General features: G+C 33.0%; 1 protein-coding gene across 1 annotated transcript in view; it reads right to left on the bottom strand.

Annotated features, from left to right (window-relative positions):
* The window catches only part of cdh13 (cadherin 13, H-cadherin (heart)), a 1,127,464-nt gene that overhangs the window by 681,364 nt on the left and 423,378 nt on the right, over positions 1-22,722 (bottom strand). Inside the window, 1 exon segment of the mRNA XM_030136869.1 lies at positions 1,637-1,848. Within this exon segment, the coding sequence (XP_029992729.1) occupies positions 1,637-1,848 (212 nt within the window).

The following is a 22,722-nucleotide window of genomic DNA, read 5'->3' as shown; positions in this document are numbered from 1 at the left end:
TTCTGAGAAGTTTCATTTTTCAGGATCTGGTTCTTATTTTTATTTTTTTTTTGTTTATCTTTTTTTTACTCACTGTTATTTTCATAGCCAATAAATCACAGGCTACATTTTCATCTGGCATTCCTCTCGAGGTCACCGATATGTATACCAAACATCACATTTTGATGTAAGACTTTGTTTTAACCTCCACTGAAAAAAACCCAAAACAAAAAACATCTATGAAACCCATTCTACAGTTCAGCACCCTGGACAGCGCACATCGGTTTGGTCTGTGATGTCATTCTGTCCTGACAGAAAAATCCCTAAAAAAACTTATATTATATTTTTCTGGGAAAAGTATATGCGTTGTCAGCGAACAATAACTTATTTTGCACTGTTCTTTAACTTGCAATGGTTATTATTATTATTATTATTATTATTATTATTATTATTATTATTATTAATAATAATAATAATAATAATAATAATAATAATAATAATAATAATAATTTTATTATTATTTTTACTTATTTACTTACTTATTTATTTATTACTCTTGCACAAGCCTCTTACCACCTTGCACTTTACTCTGCTGTTTTTGTATTGCACTTCAGTATGTACTGTGTTTAGGTTAGGTCAGGGTTGTAAATGTGCCATTATTCTATGTAGGTATTTTAAAGCTAAATTTTAGAAGTATATTTTACTTTATTTTTTAAAATTAGCCTTAGATTTTAGTGAATTTTAATGTATTCATTTATTTATTAGTTATTTATTCTGTATTGCTATGGCTAATACGTGTCCTCAGTAACTACTTCCGTTCTTTCTTTGTGATGGAATGATAAACTCCCTTTGAATCCTTTGAATCCTATTTATTTTTTACATTTACTGACTGCATTAGTGTTCATAAAGTTGCTGATTGTTAGCTATTGTTGCTATATATTAATTTACACATCTCTGTGTATTTGTAATTACCTCCGCCAGGAGGTATTGTGATCACTTTGCTTTGTGTGTTTGTGTGTTTGCGGTCGTGTTTGTTTGTTAGGAAGATAACTCAAAAAGTTATGGATGCATTTTCATGAAATTTTCAGGAAATGTTGATACTGGCACAAGGAAGAAATTATCTAATTTTGGTGGTGATTGGGGGGGGGGGGGGGGGGGGGGGGGGGGTAGTAGATTGGTCTTAGTGGAGGTCTGTGCTCTCAGAGTGCTTTTCTTGTTTGTTTTAGGTTTTTCCTTTCATTTGTCACACATCTCTGATCTTAGTGTTTTTTTTACAAAGAGTTTTTTTTTTTTTGGCAAATAAGCACTGCTGTGAGAATTATTTTGCACTGTTCTTTAACTTGCATTGGTTATTATTGTTTTATATATATATATATATATATATATATATATATATATATATATATATATATATATATATATATATATATATATTTACATTTATTGACTGCATTTGTGTTCATAAACTTGCTTATTGTTTGCTAATCACCCATCTTATGTATTGCTGCCACATGCTAGTTTACACATCTCTGTAAATTTGCCATTTGTTTTTTTTCCTTTAATTTGTCACACATCTCTGATCTTCTTAGTTTTTTGCAAACAAGCACTGCTGTGAGAAAATCTGTTTACGGAAACACACTGAGCAACATCTACTCACCCTTAGAGTGTGATGCAACGGAACGGGGCCTCCGGTGATGTCCACCTGCGCCATGTCATCTGCATGTGCACTGAGCCCGTGAATGAACAGGAGCGGCCCGCTGTACTGGACATCTCGCTGAGGAACCAGGTTCAAATCCCCGTCCACGTAGAAGCCGGGATCCGACACCTCGAACGTCACATCCTCGTTGCCCTCGCAATCATCAAACTCAACTGGAAGAAACAAACACAATCCCAAGATGTTATACCTTCAACTCCAAACAAATTATAAAAACAACAGACCTGTCGGAAACAATCCAGCACATAAAGCTCAGAATCATACACTTCAGTATCAGAAATGAACTTGAAGGGTTGGTAGACGACAAAAACAAACAGATCTCGTAGATATAAACAGATGCCCTGAAGATAAACAGATACCCCGAAGAAAGAAGAGTGTGTTCTGAGGAGCTGTGTCAGCTAGGTTCCAACAAAAGTCAGTGATCTCTATTCACACAAGCCGTCTACAATATTTATGACCCTCTGCATAACACGCCACGCACTGTAGACTATTAATGTGTTACTTGCTTTTGCAGGACACTTGCTTTTACAACAGAAAATGCTGCCACACACTCCATGGGCTGAATAAGACGAAAGGACCGAGGAAAGTAAAAGTGTCACCTCTGAGTTTGAACGTACACGAGCGGCGCATACATGAGAGCGTGTCTAGTCTGACTGAGAGAGATATCGCCAAGGACTCGACCAGGTTTTATCCCTTATGATCATGTTCATCCGCTCTTTATCTCTCCCACACACTCCCTTCAGTGTCGCGACATGATCCCCACGTCTCCCTCCAGCCTCACCTCTGACAGTCCTCCCCTCCCACATCCTTCACCTTTTCTTTACCCCGACCTCGAGTGACGCTCCATACTGCTTAGAGGGGGGGTATGGGGGGTGGGTTGTGATCCCAGAAGAAGCGTGCTTGCCTACATGTGTACCCGTGTTGTCGATGATTAAAGAAGATTATATAAAGATTATATGTGTGTGTGTGCTTGTATGTTGTGTGTATATGTATGTGTATGCATATGGGTACTTCTATGAAACTGGTTTATTTTGGTATTTAGCACTTTTCTACAAGAGATACTGAAATGTTGTGAACAGTTCTTAAGCTAAAAAAATAAAAATAATTGGTGAAACTTTAACCCTCTAAACCAGGGGGGTCAAACTTGCAGCCCGGGGGCCAAATGCGGCCCGCCAAAGGTTCCAATCCGGCCCGTGGGATGAATTTGGAAAGTGCAAAAATTCCACAGTCAAGGCTTTTAAACTTATTTTAGTTCAGGTTCCAAATATGACCTCAAGTAAAATAATAGAATAATAACCTTTAAAAAATAATGACTCCATGTTTTGTTCTTGGTTTGATGTGAAAAAATCTTACATTATGCCTATAAATAATGACAACTTCAAATATTTGCCTTTATTTTAGTGCAAAAAAGGACATTAAATAACGAAAATATTTACATTTACAAACTATCCTGTAACAATAAAATGTGAATAACCTGAAATATCCAAGGAAAACACGGTGACACTGTGTTAAATTTGTCGATCCTAGTGGTTTTTCTAATCCAGACATGTAGGTTTTTAATGAATCTCAGTCTCATTCCAGGTTTCGTGTGTAACTCATCGTGTCCACTTGTGTTACAGGCAGAACCTGCCCATTTAAACACATATAAACATATAAAAAGATTTTGCAACAGTGGTCATATTTGTGAAACACTCTGCCTTGCATAATTAGTTCAATTCCCAAAATGTACCTGTGAGAGAATAAAAAGATATTCCAAAAAAATAGTAACGTGTAATTTTTGGGTGCTTTTTACTGTGTTACATGCAGATTTTTGTATAAAAATAATATAAACATGTGTTTCATCTGAAAAATAGTTTCTGTTTTATCTCAGTAAATAATTATTTTTAAAATAAGGATTTCTGAAAGTAGTAGCAAATCTAATTTAATGCTTTTTAATGCCCTTTTAAACAAATTTAATACCCACGTCCGACTGCAGATACAGTTTTATTTATAGTTTTATGACGGTTTACCATCAACAGGCTTTAACCAGGTTCTGAATAGTTCCTCCTCCAGTCACTTCTGCTGAAACTTGCATTTTCCTATTTTATCAAAATTTGCTAATATTCCCTCCGATCTTTTGCCACACCATGAGCACGCTCACAGCATGTTGCGTTCCAAGCATCCGGTGTTGTGACTTCATGTATCGGCCATAAACAGTAACCAGTTAAAGGGTGTGGCCTGTCATTCATCACACTATACTTCCAATCAAAATTATTAAATGTTTATACAATCAAAATAGATTGTGTATTTAATTATTTTAATGCCTCTGGACATCAAATTTAATGCTTTTTAATGCCATTCAAGGCCTTAACTTTTAATGACTTTGAATGCTTTTTAATGACCCACAGAAAACCTGAAAATAGACCCAAAGTGCTTCCAAACTTACTTCATAACATTAGTCTACAACTCTGTCTGTCCTGTTTTTAGGGACCAGTTTCATAGACAAACCCATAAATATATATATATATATATATATATATATATATATATATATACATACATACACACACACAGGGTGGGGAAGCAAAATTTACAATGAACATTTAGTTGTTTTTTCTCAGCAGGCACTACGTCAATTGTTTTGAAACAAAACATATATTGATGTCATAATCATACCTAACACTATTATCCATACCTTTTCAGAAACTTTTGCCCATATGAGTAATCAGGAAAGCAAACGTCAAAGAGTGTGTGATTTGCTGAATGCACTCGTCACACCAAAGGAGATTTCAAAAATAGTTGGAGTGTCCATAAAGACTGTTTATAATGGAAAGAAGAGAATGACTATGAGCAAAACTATTACCAGAAAGTCTGGAAGATACTATTAAAGAAGAATGGGAGAAGTTGTCACCCGAATATTTGAGGAACACTTGCGCAAGTTTCAGGAAACGTGTGAAGGCAGTTATTGAGAAAGAAGGAGGACACATAGAATAAAAACATTTTCGATTATGTAAATTTTCTTGTGGCAAATAAATTCTCATGACTTTCAATAAACTAATTGGTCATACACTGTCTTTCAATCCCTGCCTCAAAATATTGGAAATTTTGCTTCCCCACCCTGTATATATAAAAGAGTAATGTAAAAGGTAAAGGGAGATAAATATGTATTATTAACCCTTTCATGCACACTGGTCACTACAGTGGACAGCTGTTCAAAGCTCTTCTCTTATATATTTATGGATGTTGTTGTTTTAGTTCCATATCAGCCGACACAGTGGACACTTATACATCATCCCATACACTGACATTCAGACCATTGCTGTAACTTTTTCTGTTCTATATGAACCAGATCTGCACTAACATGTTTGAGTGTTGAAGGGGTGGGGATTAGATAAATTATACTTCCTCCCACTCCTTTTCTAATATGCAAATGAAGTCATGTGTATGTATAACTTTTGTTTTTCTGTTTTCTTCCATGACCTCTTACTACCTGTTTTATTTCTAAAGACTAAGTAAGATTACTTTGTCTTATGCATATTTGAAATAAGCTAAACTAAAAAAAACACAAACAAACAAACAAAAAAATTGCTTGTTATTGTTTCTAAACTGCAATTAACTTTGTTTTTTTTAACAATTTTTTTTTTTTTTTTTTTGCATATTATTTCCCTGAAGTGAGTAATGAGTAGTATTTGAGTTTGTTAAAATGTGAGAAAACAGCAGATTAGCAGCATTAAAAATGTTTATATTTCATAGTTTTCACACAATGTATCAGTAAATCCATGTCTTTTTGCTTCAAAAATTAAACGCATTGTATCAAGCGGACATTTTTGGAACTCCATGAAAAATAGGTTCGTAGGAAAATTTTCAGTCGCATTGTTTTTTTCATGCCTAAAGAGGAATAAAAACACTCAGGAAATAAATGTTGATTAAGGTTCTCGTAATTCATACATGAAGGGGTTGATGTTTTATTTATGTAGAAGGGGCAGGATTCAATAAGTCGCACTTCTTCTCACCCCTTTTCCAGCATGTATATGAAACTGTTTTGCTGTTTTTCTTTCCAAGATTGTCCTGATTATCGATTTATGTAATGTTATTTCTGTTTTACTTCCATATATGTTCGATTTCATTGCATGCTCAGAATAAATCACTAAATCACAAAGGCAGGTGCAGAAATCACATGGTACAGTTCCCAGCATGGGGGTGAAAATACCATCAAATCTCATGCATCTAAACATGTGGCGGTTATGTAAGTCTTCATTATTTCTTTTTAAAACCATGCTTGAGGTCCAGAATTACCTTCAGCTGGAAACGAGCATATGTTAAGATCCATATGGGTCTGATTATTAGTGCAGAAACAAGTTTGTGGTCTGACGGGGTGTCTCTTTCCTCTAAAAAATACTTGTTAAAGCAAAATCAGAAGAGAAACAATGGTTTTCAGCAGTCCTCTGGGAAAAAAGGGAAGCATACTTCACTGTCAATGCACTGTCTTAAACGATTCATCAATTATGGATGCAATCTTTTCAGCTTAACTTTACATAGAAAACTCTGTAACACTGAAACGACTTCTTTAAAATAAATAATAAAAGCGTGAAAGTCTCTTATCTCTATGTTCTGATCACTGTAGGGACTGAGAGGCTATCTTTCTTTCTGAAGAAATGGGTTTAGATTTCAAGATTAAGATTACACCCATATTTCTGCAGTTCCTCAGAGCAGCCTATGGATCAGTGGTGTTTCTCAGAAGACTTAAAAAAAAAAAAATACAGCATCAGACCTCAACGCTCCGCTGAACTGGCTCATTAAAAGTGGAAACCAATACAACCACCCTCAGGTTGAGCTGCTGAATACCCACCATCTTGCATTTACCAGCTCAAAAAAGTCATAAAGTTTTGACGAACCTTCTTTAACTTTGACTCTAATATGTGTTCACTGTGGTATCGTTTATGCAACACTGTTCTTACACTGTTAAAAAAAAAAAAAAAAAATCTATAATTTAACAGAATTTTCATCGTTTATTTTACAGATTTTTCCTGTATGTTTAAGATACAGGAAAATATCAACGAGATGACAAAAACAGACTGTGATTTTACATGTCAAATGTAAAATAACATGAAAAGACTGTAACTGTAAATAACCATAAAATTTCAATTTTTTTTTAAAGATTTTTTTTTTCTTTTTTCACAGAAAAATACAGTTAAAATACATTTGCAAATGTATCATAATTTCACAAATATTTGTTTTCTATTTATGAAATTAAACTGTTAATTTAAAGTTTAGTACTGTAAAAATAAATAAATAAATAAATAAATAAAACGAGATAAAATTACTGACAATTAACCGTAAAATAAGTATTTGTTTTGTAAGTTTAACAAGACTTGTTTGTTAATTGACAAGTATCTTGTGTAATTACAGGAGGTTTCACAACAAAAATGTTGAATAAATGTGTTTTTGTGAATGTATAACATGTATAAGCACTGATAAACTGTCCAAATACAGTTTTTATCAGTGGATTGGACAACTTAGTCTAACTGAAAATTATTTATATATATTTATAGGTAATTTGATTGTTTTAATACATGTAAGTATTCTTTATTAAACATTAAAAAGTAAAAAAACAAAACAAAACAAAAGAACAAAATCCCATGTAAAGTTAGGGCAAAAAACTGTATTTTAATTAGGGAAAATTACCATATTTTTATGAAATGGTTATTTTCCCTTATTTTATAGTATTTTTTGGCACCCCTGCTGCTGGAATAATACTGTTTTTTTTTTTTGTTTTTTTTAATGTTTTTTTGTTTGTTTGTGTGTTGTTGTTTTTTTTTTACAGTGTATGCAACGCCACAATAAATCCATTTGTGCATTCATTTGTGTCTGTAACTGCATTCATATTTCACCAAGATCATGCGCTAAGTCAGACCACTGTGTAAAGTCTTCACCAGAACCAAGGTTATAATAGTTTGGGATTTTTCATGATAATTTAGTTTTATTTAGTTTTGACTTTTTTTTTCTCTAATTCAGTTAGTTTTAATTCATTTTTAGAGCAGGTTTGCTAGTTTTTATTGGTCTTCATTTTTTTTCTAAATGCTTAGTTTTAGTTTAGTTTCAGTATTAATTGTAGTTTTCTTGTAGCTTTTATCGTCCTCGTCGTCGTATTCCAATAAATCCCAGACAGGACACTGCTGCTTTCTCCCAACTTTAGTCTCCATGTTTCCAGGTAGAGTGGGGACCAGAAGATGACTGCAAACCACAAGTGATGAGAGGTGATGGACCGTGAAGTACCATATGGTGGCACTAGCTAAAATTGCTAGAGTGAAATAAATAAATAAATAAATAATAAAGTGAAATAAATTGCTTTCGTATCAATCCCAGATTGACAAAGGTGAAAATGAAGGGAACTTTATCCAAATTTTGTATACATTTTAGTTAGTTTTACAAGCACACAATACAGTTTCAGTTAGTTATTGTTTTATCTTTTAAGTAAAGTTTTTATTTATTTCAGTTAATGAAAATGTTTTTACAATTCTAGTTTTTGTAATTTCGTTAATGATAATAACCTCGTCCGGCACATCCCAAAGATTTTTAATGGGTTCAGGTCTGGACCAACCCATGTGTGGAAATGATGTCTCAGTATTCCCTGAACAACTCTTTCACAATTTGAGCCAGATGAATCCTGGTATCGTCTTAGGCTACGTTTAGACGGTAATAATCTGAACCGAAAATCCAAAAAGTGGCGTTGCGTCCTCACTTTTAATTCCATGTTTAGATGTGCATTTTGGAGGAAAATCTGCATGTAGACAGACATGAAAAAGTGTTGAGTTAATTATATCGAAACAGAAAAAAAAAAAGAAGAAAAAGTGACTTTTCCAGCAAAGATATTGCTAACAATGAAAAACAGTCATTGATCCAACTCCATGGGTTTTACTGGTGACTCAGTGTTGTAGAAGATGATGGTGTGTAAAGCCCACAGGTTATGAGGTTGAAGCAATAAAAGCACTTCTGGCACAGGTAGTAAAAGACTGTTTAGTTAAAATATTACTACCATTTTTTTGAGTCACATACAAAAAAAAACATTTTCTAACACATTTTGAGACTTTTCCTGCATTAACCCATAAAGACCCAGTCCTACTTATGTGGCAGTTTCAAAATATTTTTTTTTTCCCTCTATATTTAACTTTTTTTTTAGTGATTTATCGCCATTTATTATAATATAATCCTCTATGTTTTATGTTTTTACAGTAAAAATCAGGTATTTTCTATATTTAATTCACTAATCATGTTAGATGTCCATAAAAGTTCAGATTAAAGTTGAGGGGTATTATATCAGAAACAGAGAAAATTGAAGAAAAAGTGACTTTTTTAATTAAATATGTCACGAATTTAACATAAACCAAGTGTCTCCATCCACTGTCATTGATCCAACTCCATGGGTTTTACCGGTGAATTAATGTTGTATAAGACGACGGTGTTTCCACGGTAACTACAGAGCCTCTGAACGTCTAAATGAGTCATATCTGATGACCATGAAAAGATTTTACACCAATTATTTACATGTATTAGTGAATCAACAGGGATTAAACAGTTTATACCAGTATATCACAGGTGTCAAAGATGCGGCCTGGGGGCTAAATCCGGCCCACCAAAGGGTCCAATGTGGCCCCTGTGTGGTGTCAAAAACCAGTATTTTAATCAAAGTATTATTTCATAATCAGAAGTATTCATTTGCATGCCATAAGTTAAATTTCAGTACAATGTGACGGTTGTAACAGAGTGGTTGACTTTTTTCCTTGGAGACCCACAAAAAGAACGAAAACGTGTAGCCATTGAAGGAACACGTGAATTTATGCAAAGTTACAAAATGGGGCGGGCAGAAAGAACATGTGAGCTCATGGAAAGTTCCGGAAAACGTGGTGTGCAAAAGAAGTACACGTGAGTAGAAATTTTTGAACATTCTAGGAAGTACCTTACATTTTCCGGGGAAAAGTTACATATTTATATACGTTTGACCAATCCTGACCGACACCAAAGAAACCTCACCCTATCGGGGACAAGCTGAGAGGGGGGTTTCCGACGTGACTAGATTAATGTTCAAAATATGATAAAAGAATGGGTATGGTTTGTAGCTAAACCCAACCTACTTTTGATGGTATAGAAGTGGTCTCCCAGAGCGAAAAAGTCGGTTGTTTCTGCAGATTTCAGCTCAGTGTTTATTTTGTGGATGAATAAACACTTTATGCGTCTCGAATTCTGCTCGATCTCTGACTTTGTCTTTGGCTCTGTGTGACTGTTAGTCGACGAAGCTCTACTACATCGATGGGAGTACAGACATAAATACAACTGGAGAAGAGCGTCAAAGAGACCAGAGATGTCTCCCACTTACGGTCGTAAAGTTTACACGACACCTGGGATGAATTTGTGAAATGCAAAATTTACACTGAAGTTATTAACAATCAATGATATTAAAATTATTTTAGGTCAATTCAGTCTAAAGTGGGTCAGATCAGTAAAACAGTATCATAATAACCAACAAATAAAGAAAACCACAAATTTCTCTCTTTGTTTTAGTGTAAAAAAGGTAAAATTACACAAATACTTACATTTACAGACTCACCTTTAACAAAAAAAAATGGGAACAACCTGAAACGTCTTAAGAGAAGAATGTGGAACTGTACTAATATTCTGCCTTTTACTAAATGTTTTGTGTATTTATAGATCCACTGTGATCTGTAAGCTGTGATGTACATGTATAAATCATAAACTACGGTGTGATACTCTTAAAATTACACTTATTTTTCTTAAGAATTTTCAGGTTGTTCATATTGATTCGTGGTATGTTCATGTACATTTAGATGTAAATATTTTCATTATGGAATTTGACTTTTTTCACTCAAAAATAGAAGGAAAAACTTTGGACTTGATATTATTTATAAGTTCTTATCCTATTATTTACATTATTTTACTGGTCCGGCCCACTTTAGATCATATTAGTCTGTATGTGGCCCCTGAACTAAGATGAGTTTGACACCCCTGCAGTAGATGATTTTAGTAGGGTCTTTATGGGTTAAATAAAGATTTTAAAATAAGGCTTTTCCTGCACAAGAAAACAACTTGAACTAATAATTATAAATGTTTTTTTTTTTGTGTTTGTTTGTTTGTTTGTTTTTTTTTTATGTATTTTTAAGTGGATTACACTGGTCACCAACAAATTTATTGTTGAAGTTTTTTGAGCTGATTTAGGATAATTTTGGTGTGCTGAATCCAAAAATCACGTTAATTTTGCTCAGTCAGGCCAACTTTCTGAACTATGCTACATATTGGCTTTTTAACATTTTTGCTTACATTTATGGGCATTTTCACATCATATGACAAAAAAAAACTTTAATATTTCTTGCAATAAATGAGTTCTGAAGATTTTACTTTTGCCAATTTATGATTCATGCTTTTTTTTTTTTTTTTGTAACTTATGTTTTATTAGTTTCAAAAGAACAACAACAACAACAACAACAATAAAACCAACATAAATAAATAAGTCTGGGTAGCACAGTCTTATCAATTATTTTGCTTATATAATGTCCATTTTTTCCACTTTTTGTTCATTTGTTGTTCTTGTAGTCTCAATCTGTGTGTTAGTTTTTCCATTAGAAATATGTCCTCGATCGTAGCTATCCATTGATCCTTTGATGGTACGTTCATCTTCCCCCAATTCCTTGTTATACACTTTTTTGCAGCTATCAACATCACCTTTACCAAATATTTATCGTATTCACGTATAGTGCCATCACCAAAGTTGCATAAATAAAGAATTTCAGGTTTCTTTGGAATTGTGTATCCTAATACTTGACATAGGACATCGCAGATCATTTCCCAATATTCCGAAAGTTTTGAACATTTCCAAAACACATGAGAATGGTCAACATCCATCTCCCCGCATTCTCTCCAACATTCCTGATGCCTCTGTAACTGTTTACTTTTAAACTTGGGTGTAATCAAAAATCTTATAAGGTTTTTCCAGGCGAATTCCCTCCATGTCCGAGAGCTAGTAGTTGTATGATGGATTAATGCTTTTTTTTTTAATATTACAGGTGAATGAAATGGCTTCGATTAGAAGATCATGCAAAAATAAGCCTGACATATTCTGCTACATCTGCTGTGAATACACCAATACACCATTGATTGATTGATTGATTGATTTTTTTTTCTCTTAAAACCTATTTTGGGTGAGAACTATATAAAAAAAATCAACTGATAAAGTCACAAAAATGTAATCGTTTTTGTGAGATCAAATCAAATGAGCCAAAAAAACCTGACCTTATTGAGAAAAACAGATGTCATTTTTGGATTTAGCGGTGCAAAAATGGTCCTAATTCAGTTGTAAAAACCTAGACAACTTGCAAAAAAACATTTTTTTGTAACCCAGTGTTATAGATTTGCGTTGCAGTATCTCAATGCATGTATATTTCAGATCGGTTGGATTATTCATGACAGTTGTTTTCTACACAGAGATAACAGACCTTCGAGTGTCTTCAGCTCAGAAACCCATGTAATATGTATGCGCAATCTGTTCAAATGTACACAAGTAACATTTGTATGGATAAGATTACGGCGAATGCAAAGAAAATGGATTGTATGTGCTTTTGAAGGTACATCCAACTGTACAATAAAATGTGTAATACAATGTACCGTGTATGAGTCATTGTACATGGTCTTTAAGGAATTGCTAGTCTGACTCACAGGATGTTCTCCAGTGTTTCCGTCACTGTTTTCCCCCCTTTGGCTACAAGCGTCTTACCCTTTTTTTTTTTTTGGTGTTTGTTTGTTTTTATTACCTTTGTCCCTGACGCTATGTGACAACAACTTCTACAACTACAAGCTCCAAATGGCAGGCTTTGACAAAGACATACCTTTTTTTTTTTTTTTTATGTGGTATTTCTTTTGCAGGGATGTCGGTATTTTAATACCACAACTCGCTTCTCCACCTGCAAATATTTGACCGAAACAGCTTCAGCCCAAAACTATTTCACAAAGACTCTGTCACTTACTGCCACAGAGACAAGTGTAATTCCTTTTAAAGAAATACAAACAAGCCAAATAAAAGCCCGACAGTTGTTTTTCCCAATCCCACAGTAATACTGGATGGTGTCGGGGCCCTTCTCCAGCACTGTCACAGCTCGAATAAAGTGTGCTGATGCAAGAATAAGGAGCTGGTATAAAAGTTTGTAGAAAGCCGTCTCATGCAATTTGCAAAAAAACACACACAACTGCTTTTAATCTAATAATGTTTTTACTAATAATTCCAACCTTGCAGCTATTTTGTCCTTATTAACTGGTGTTCTGTATGCACACAGGTTTGACACAGAATGTAATGGCTGCTGTTCAAGTGAAGTACAAAGACAACCTACTGCTGTAATTAACACATACTCCTCGACTGCTGTGAGTTCTGGACTTGTTATTGTTCAGGTCTTAGAAATTAAGAGGAGTTAGGACAACCCATAGAAAAATGTGATACACCAGCAAATATGGACATTTGTTTTCGATCAGGGGTGTCAAACTCATTTGAGTTCAGGGGCCACATTCAGCCTAATTCGATCTCAAGCCTCTAAAATAATAGCATAAAAACCTATAAATAATGACAACTCCAAGTTTTTCTTTTCATTTTAGTGCAATAAAAACATTAAATTATGAAAATATGTACATTTACAAACTATCTTTACACCAAAAAGATGTGAATAACCAGAAAAAAATGTAATTTCTGAAGAAAAATAAGTTACATTTTATGTTTATGTTTATGTTTATGCATTTGGCAGACGCTTTTTTCCAAAGCGACTTACAGGGGAAAACCAATTAAATCACTCAATCAATCAAATTTTATTTATATAGTGCCAGATCGCAACAAAAAAGTTATCTCATGACACTTTATATATAGAGTTGGTCAAAACCAGACTCTAAGCCAAGTTACAGAAACCCAACAGAATCCTCATTTTAACATTTTAACAATATTATGCCTCAACTTATCACTTGTATATGTGCATTACACACAATGTTACACAAACATAATATTGTTGAAATTTTGGAGTTCGGAATGTGGAACTAAAATAAGAATGTCTACAATATTATGTGTCAACTTAGTAACACAACTTACAAATCGGATCTACAAATCCACAAAACATTTAGTAACAGACAGAATATTGTTAAAACTGTACTTAATTTTCAGTTTGTTCACATTTTATTGTAAGGGTTATTCGACTATTATTTTACTTTAGATCACATTGGGCTAAAACCAGTTCAACACCTTTGACTGTTCATATCCTCAGTGTAATTTTTGCACCCCATAAAATCATGCTGTGGGCCGGATTGGAACCTTTGGAGGGCCGGTTTTGGCCCACGGGCCGCATGTTTGACACCTGTGTTTTAAATAATGGGGTATATAAATTATAGAAAACAAGTGGTGCAAGGCACAACTAACCCCGCCACTTGCACGTATTGTAGCTTATTTTGGCAGCTGATGTCATCATAGATATAAGTAAATTTCAGCAGTTATACATAAATGAAAAAAAAAAAAAAGATTTTAAAAATCAGTTCAGTTGTTTGTTTGTTTGTTAACACTCTAGCAGCAAAACTATTGGTTGAATTCATACCAAATTTGGTTTATAGATTGCCAGTGACCCAGAATTGATGTGATTACATTTACTTTTCTTAAGACATTTCCATTTGTTCATATTTGTTCAGGTTATTCACATTTTTTGTAAAAGTATAGTTTGGTAATGTAAACATTTTCATGTAATTTTACTTTTTTACACCAAAAAAGCAAAAAAAGAATTTGGAGTTGTCATAATTTGTAGGCTACTATGCTATAATTTTACTGGTCCGGCCCACTGGAGATCAAATTGGGTTGAATGTGGCCCCTGAAAGAAAATGAGTTTGACACCCCTGTCTTATCTATTTTTCTGCATGTATGTATGTATGTATGTATGTATGTATGTATGTATGTATGTATGTATGTATGTATGTATGTATTTATTTATTTATGTATTTATTTATTATCTATTGCTGTATTTTACTCTGTTATTTTGTTATTTATTTATTTATTCTTCTGTGTGTTCTGTGGTTGTTTTAAAGTCCTTTACAAACAAAGTTGGATTGGATTTATGGGTTAACCTTTTTAACCCTGACCATATTTTCAGGGGAAAAACGCCTAAAAAGACATACCCAAAGTAAATGAAGAATTACTTCACAATAATAAGGTTCATATGGATGTTCTTGGTGTCTGTGGACATTTAGAGACCTCACAGACTCTATTCCCATTGTCTAAAATATTGTATCTATTACTATGCCTGAGTAAACTGGAACAAACTAAAAGAGAAATTGGAATTTTTTATCCTCGCCTGTTTTTTTTTGGCTGGATTGACGATGATATGCATAAATTAATTGTTCGTGTCGGAGATTTTTAAAGGCATATATTTCACCCCACAAAGATTAAAAATCATGTTTGAACATTAAAGTTTGCACTAAAATACACTTTTGATGTACTTTTATTAACATTAGGGTCTAAACTTTGAGCAAAAGTTGAAAAAAAAACATTAATTATCCTGATTTATTATATTTTTATAGTAGATGAATATTAATATAATTTTTTCGGCCCACGGGCGGGCTGATAGGGCTAAAGGGGTTAAAACCTGCTGTCTGGTCTGTTTGCTGATATTCTCACGTCCACAAACTATTTAGTATTTGTTTTTTTTTCATCATCCGTCAGCAGCCTCCCAACATTCACCTTGTAGAAACAATGTGTCTGTAATTGCCTTGAACTCATCAATCCACACACGTCGTTCACCCATCAGCTCAACGCCGATTGAAATGAAAAAGTCCACGGTTAGTACCGCCTGGCTATAAAATCAATAGACTGAAGTCTATCAAAGCACTTACTTAGTACACTTAACCTTTTCCACTGTTTAGTCTAGCTTCTTTTATCTCTCACTGCAGACGTTTTTTAAAAGTTCCCTCAGGATACAATCATTTTCTGCCATCTGGAAACGGGAAAGAAGTGAGGGAATAGACGAGCGAGTGAGGAAAAAGAAGGATAATAAAGAATAAAATGACAGGAGAGGCTACAATGGACACTGAGAGAGAGCTACAAAGTCAACAACCTACTCTCCAGGGAAACAAGACTCCATCTCAATATTCAACTCTCACTTCTAAGCCAAAGCATGAAAGATGTGTTCATTTCCATTCCCATTACAAGCCTCAGATTTATTTCAATAACATGGGCGCGCTCTTTAGAGCTTGCAAATTGCAGCGCCAAACAGTGTCAGTGGCATTTCAAAGGCAGCCAGAGAGTGTTTGATGGTATTCTAATGTTGTCAGGTTTTGGGGGATTTCAGAGGAGAGCATGGTGAGCTGGCAGCTTTGAAGTCGGGCAACAATGACAGAATGCAACCCACCCCACTCACCAGCACCACCATGCTCCCACTTCCTTTCTTCAGAGTGCTGGCTCAGGGTTGAAATAACTGTGCACAACATGGATTAGGGTCGCCAAAATCCCTCGCTGATGATTTAAGAGCGGTGGTGGGAGTGGGAATAGGGGGGTTATTGAGGGGGGTTGGAGGGGTTGAGGGGGGTTCAACTTCTTCCTCAAGTTTGACATTCAAGTTCCTTTCAGGACAAAAAACCTCCAGTGGAGCCACTGAATGGCACATTTTCCCAAAGCGCAGTAACCAAGGGCTACGCTCGCATTGTTTTAGTCTATTTAATCAGCTTCAAGGCATAATTGCAAAGTTCTGTGACACTTTTTCTTTAGTATTTTTTTTAGTGAGGAAAAAAAAAACAAAACACATAACTCTGCATAGCTTCAGGATTACAAATTAGACTCAGGCACTTAATTAAAATCAAGCCAGTAATAGAAAAACAACATTTTTACTCATTTATTTTAAAAATATAGCATTAAATATCAGCTAAAACCACTTTCAAGGTTATAATAAATCAATAGTTCCAATGCGATATCAAAAGTGGATCAAAAATGATCAAACAATCAATTTTTTTTTTGTTTTTTTTTTTAAATGAGTAATGCAGGTATGCAGATAACTCTGCATTACTTGAGGTTTAAATATTAGACTCATGCACTTAATTAAAATCAAGCCACTAACAGAAAAACACAATTTTTATTCATTTATTTCCTATATTTAGCATTAAATATCAGCTAAAACGACTTTTGAAGTTATAATAAATCAATAGTTTCCATGTGATATGAAAAGTGGATCAAATATGATCAAATAAATCAAATTATACCCAAAATATACCAAAAGCAGCAGCTATAAAAGTAATCACTACTATATGTCTTAACACGGAAATGTCATTTTCATTTTCTGTTCTTTTTTTGTGTGTGAGTGATACAGGAGGAAAAAAAACAAAACACATAACTCTGCATAGCTTCAGGATTACAAATTAGACTCAGGCAGTTAATTAAAACCAAGCCAGTAATAGAAAAACACAATTTTTACTCATTTATTTACAACATTTAGCCTTAAATGTCAACTAAAGCCCCTTTCAAAGTTATAATAAATCAATAGTTCCCATCCGATATCAAAAGTGGATCAAATAAATCAAATTATACACAAAATATATCAAAAGTAATCAACACTATGTCTGAACACAGAAATATCCATTTTGTGTTTTGTGACACTTGTTTTTTTTTTTTTTGTTTTTTTCTCGCATTGTTTTAGTCTATTTAATCAGCTTCAAGGCATAATTGCAAAGTTCTGTGACACTTTTTCTTTAGTATTTTTTTTGTGAGGAAAAAAACCAAAACAACAACACATAACTCTGCATAGCTTCAGGATTACAAATTAGACTCAGGCACTTCATTAAAATCAAGCCAGTAATAGAAAAACACCATTTTTACTCATTTATTATATAAAAAAAAAAAAGTAGCATAAAAAGTCAGCTAAAACCACTTTTAAGATTATAATGAATCAATAGTTCCAATGCGATATCAAAAGTGGATCAAAAATTATCGAACAAATCAATCTTTTTTTTTTTTTTTTTTTTTTTTTTTAATGCATAAAGGAGGTATGCAGATAACTCTGCATAGCTTGAGGTTTAAATATTAGACTCAGGCACTTAATTAAAATCAAGCCAGTAATAGAAAAACACAATTTTTACTAATTTATTTTAAAAATATAGCATTAAATATCAGCTAAAACCACTTTCAAGGTTATAATAAATCAATAGTTTCCATGTGATATCAAAAGTGGATCAAATATGATAAAATAAATCAAATTATACCCAAAATATACCAAAAGCTGCAGCTATAAAAGTAATCAGCACTATATGTCTTACCACGGAAATGTCATTCTCATTTTCATTTTCTCTTCTTTTTTTTGTGTGTGAGTGATGCAGGAGGAAAAAAAAACAAAACACATAACTCTGCATAGCTTCAGGATTACAAATTAGTCTCAGGCACTTAATTAAAATCAAGCGAGTAATAGAAAAACACAATTTTTACTCATTTATTTACAACATTTAGCCTTAAATGTCCACTAAAGCCCCTTTCAAAGTTATAATAAATCAATAGTTCCCATCCAATATCAAAAGTGGATCAAATAAATCAAATTATACACAAAATATATCAAAAGTAATCAACACTATGTTTGAACACAGAAATATCCATTTTGTGTTTTGTGACACTTGTTTTTTTTTTTGTTTTTTTTTCTCGCATTGTTTTAGTCTATTTAATCAGCTTCAAGGCATAATTGCAAAGTTCTGTGACACTTTTTCTTTAGTATTTTTTTAGTGAGGAAAAAAAACAAAACAACAACACATAACTCTGCATAGCTTCAGGATTACAAATTAGACTCAGGCACTTCATTAAAATCAAGCCAGTAATAGAAAAACACCATTTTTACTCATTTATTATATATATAAAAAAAAAGTAGCATAAAAAGTCAGCTAAAACCACTTTTAAGATTATAATAAATCAATAGTTCCAATGCGATATCAAAAGTGGATCAAAAATTATCGAACAAATCAATCTTTTTTTTTTTTTTTTTAATGAGTAATGCAGGTATGCAGATAACTCTGCATAGCTTGAGGTTTAAATATTAGACTCAGGCACTTAATTAAAATCAAGCCAGTAATAGAAAAACACAATTTTTACTAATTTATTTAAAAAATATAGCATTAAATATCAGCTAAAACCACTTTCAAGGTTATAATAAATCAATAGTTTCCATGTGATATCAAAAGTGGATCAAATCTGATAAAATAAATCAAATTATACCCAAAATATACCAAAAGCTGCAGCTATAAAAGTAATCAGCACTATATGTTTGAACACAGAAATGTCATTTTCTGTTTTGTGACACTTGTAATGTTTTAGTGAGGAACAATAAAACAAAACAAAAAAAAACATAACTCCCCATCGCTTCAGGATTACAAATTAGACTCAGGCACTTAATTAAAATCAAGCCAGTAATAGAAAAACAACATTTTTACACATTTATTTTTAAAAATGTAGCATTAAATATCAGCTAAAACACTTTCAAGGTTATAATAAATCAATAGTTTCCATGTGATATCAAAAGTGGATCAAATATGATAAAATAAATCAAATTATACACAAAATATACTAAAAGCTGCAGCTATAAAAGTAATCGGCACTATCTGTCTGAACACAGAAATGTCATTTTCTGTTTTGTGACACTTGCATTTTTTTAGTGAGGAAAAAAAACAACAAAACAAAACACATAACTCTGCATAGCTTCAGGATTACAAATTAGACTCAGGCACTTAATTAAAATCAAGCCAGTAATAGAAAAACAACATTTTTACACATTTATTTTTAAAAATGTAGCATAAAATATCAGCTAAAACCCCTTTTGAAGCTATAATAAATCAATAGTTCCTATGCGATATCAAAAGTGGATTAAATAAATGAAACTGTGAACAAAATATATCATAAGCTGCAGCTATAAAAGTAATCAACACTATATGTCTGAAGACAGAAATGTCATTTTCATTTTCTTTTCTGTGTTTTTAGTGAGAAACCCCCTCCCCCATAACTCTGCATAGCTTGAGGTTTAAATATTAGACTCAGGCACTTCATTAAAATCAAGCCAGTAATAGAAAAACACCATTTTTACTCATTTATTATATATATAAAAAAAAAAGTAGCATAAAAAGTCAGCTAAAACCACTTTTAAGATTATAATAAATCAATAGTTCCAATGCGATATCAAAAGTGGATCAAAAATTATCGAACAAATCAATCTTTTTTTTTTTTTTTTTTTAATGAGTAATGCAGGTATGCAGATAACTCTGCATAGCTTGAGGTTTAAATATTAGACTCAGGCACTTAATTAAAATCAAGCCAGTAATAGAAAAACACAATTTTTACTAATTTATTTAAAAAATATAGCATTAAATATCAGCTAAAACCACTTTCAAGGTGATAATAAATCAATAGTTTCCATGTGATATCAAAAGTGGATCAAATCTGATCAAATAAATCAAATTATACACAAAATATACCAAAAGCTGCAGCTATAAAAGTAATCAGCACTATATGTTTGAACACAGAAATGTCATTTTCTGTTTTGTGACACTTGTAATGTTTTAGTGAGGAACAATAAAACAAAACAAAAAAAAACATAACTCCCCATCGCTTCAGGATTACAAATTAGACTCAGGCACTTAATTAAAATCAAGCCAGTAATAGAAAAACAACATTTTTACACATTTATTTTTAAAAATGTAGCATTAAATATCAGCTAAAACACTTTCAAGGTTATAATAAATCAATAGTTTCCATGTGATATCAAAAGTGGATCAAATATGATAAAATAAATCAAATTATACACAAAATATACTAAAAGCTGCAGCTATAAAAGTAATCGGCACTATCTGTCTGAACACAGAAATGTCATTTTCTGTTTTGTGACACTTGCATTTTTTTAGTGAGGAAAAAAAACAACAAAACAAAACACATAACTCTGCATAGCTTTAGGATTACAAATTAGTCTCAGGCACTTAATTAAAATCAAGCCAGTAATAGAAAAACAACATTTTTACTCATTTATTTAAAAAAATACAGCATAAAAAGTCAGCTAAAACCACTTTCAGGGTTATAATAATATATATAAATAATAATAAATCAATAGTTCCAATGCAAGATCAAAAGTGGATCAAAAATTATCAAACAAATCAATCTTTTTTTTTTTTTTTTTTTTTTAAATGAGTAATGCAGGTATGCAGATAACTCTGCATAGCTTGAGGTTTAAATATTAGACTCAGGCACTTAATTAAAATCAAGCCAGTAATAGAAAAACACAATTTTTACTATTTTATTTAAAAAATATAGCATTAAATATCAGCTAAAACCACTTTCAAGGTGATAATAAATCAATAGTTTCCATGTGATATCAAAAGTGGATCAAATATGATAAAATAAATCAAATTATACACAAAATATACCAAAAGCTGCAGCTATAAAAGTAATCAGCACTATATGTTTGAACACAGAAATGTCATTTTCTGTTTTGTGACACTTGTATTGTTTTAGTGAGGAACAATAAAACAAAACAAAAAACACAAAACTCTGCATAGCTTCAGGATTACAAATTAGACTCAGGCACTTAATTAAAATCAAGCCAGTAATAGAAAAACAACATTTTTACACATTTATTTTTAAAAATGTAGCATAAAATATCAGCTAAAACCCCTTTTGAAGCTATAATAAATCAATAGTTCCTATGCGATATCAAAAGTGGATTAAATAAATGAAACTGTGCACAAAATATATCATAAGCTGCAGCTATAAAAGTAATCAACACTATATGTCTGAAGACAGAAATGTCATTTTCATTTTCTTTTCTGTGTTTTTAGTGAGAAACCCCCTCCCCCATAACTCTGCATAGCTTGAGGTTTAAATATTAGACTCAGGCACTTCATTAAAATCAAGACATTAACATAAAAACACCATTTTTACTCATTTATTTAGAATATTTAAGATAAAATATCAACTAAAACCACTTTCAAAGTTATAATAAATCAATAGTTCCCATGCGATATCAAAAGTGGATCAAATATGATCAAATAAATCAGATTACACACAAAATACATCAAAAGCCGCAGCTATAAAAGTAATCAACAGTATATGTCTGAACACAGAAATGCCATTTTCATTTTGTGACTCTCACCATTTACATACCGCTCGCTTTGTCAGTCGCACAAATTGGATTTTTTCTCTCTTCTGTATTAAAGTTTTCCTTTGAGGTATTTTGAAGACAATTTTCTGTCTTGTAACTAAATGTCAAGTCTCCATGATGGGAAAGATGGGAATCAGAGGAGTAATCTCAAAGGTGGCAGAATGGGTGTGTTTGAGCTGATAGCTGCCATGTCGAACCACAGAGAATGTGCTCAGCCTCATAAAAAAGGCTCAGGAGAACACCATTGTCAAATAATCACCTAGCATTAGAGAAGCCCTGCTTTTGAAAATGTATTTACACCCTGAATTGCATTTTACCCCAGAGTTTCCTATCACAGAACATTGTATAAGACCTATTATTGGGATTCAGTGGCAACAGGGCTCGGGCTTTTCATCTACGAAGATAACACTTTGAAAGGTTTTGCCAACTAGGGGGTCCTACTGATGGCACAATTTTTCATCTGGGATTTAACACATGATTAGGACCCCCCACCTCGATCCTTTCTGTCACTCCAGCCAATACTATCACGCCACATGTCAGGTAAGGCGCAGAAAAATGTGAGTCGTCGGCGAATCGTTGGGTGTTTTTCATGTCACTCACAGCTGGATGAAGGGATCATTAATGTATTCTTGGATGTGTACGCGTGGGTAGAAGGTGTTTTGATGTTCGACACCGGAGATCAGTTAACGTACGCTCACTCTGTGATCCGAGGGCGTATCAGTGAGTTAAGAGTGGGCCGTGCATGCTAACCACCTGGTTGGTTTTCTATATTCAGCCGCGACAAGTTCTTTAACTGGAACTGATGCAGTGAGGAGCTTCTCATTTCTGGAACAACCATCAGCTTTACTAACATGTCCGGTG

Source organism: Sphaeramia orbicularis, chromosome 6, assembly GCF_902148855.1.
Source record: "Sphaeramia orbicularis chromosome 6, fSphaOr1.1, whole genome shotgun sequence".
In the NCBI taxonomy this organism is placed as follows: Eukaryota; Metazoa; Chordata; class Actinopteri; order Kurtiformes; family Apogonidae; genus Sphaeramia; species Sphaeramia orbicularis.
Note: the sequence above shows the minus strand (reverse complement) of the source record. Positions and strands in the feature narration are given on the sequence as shown.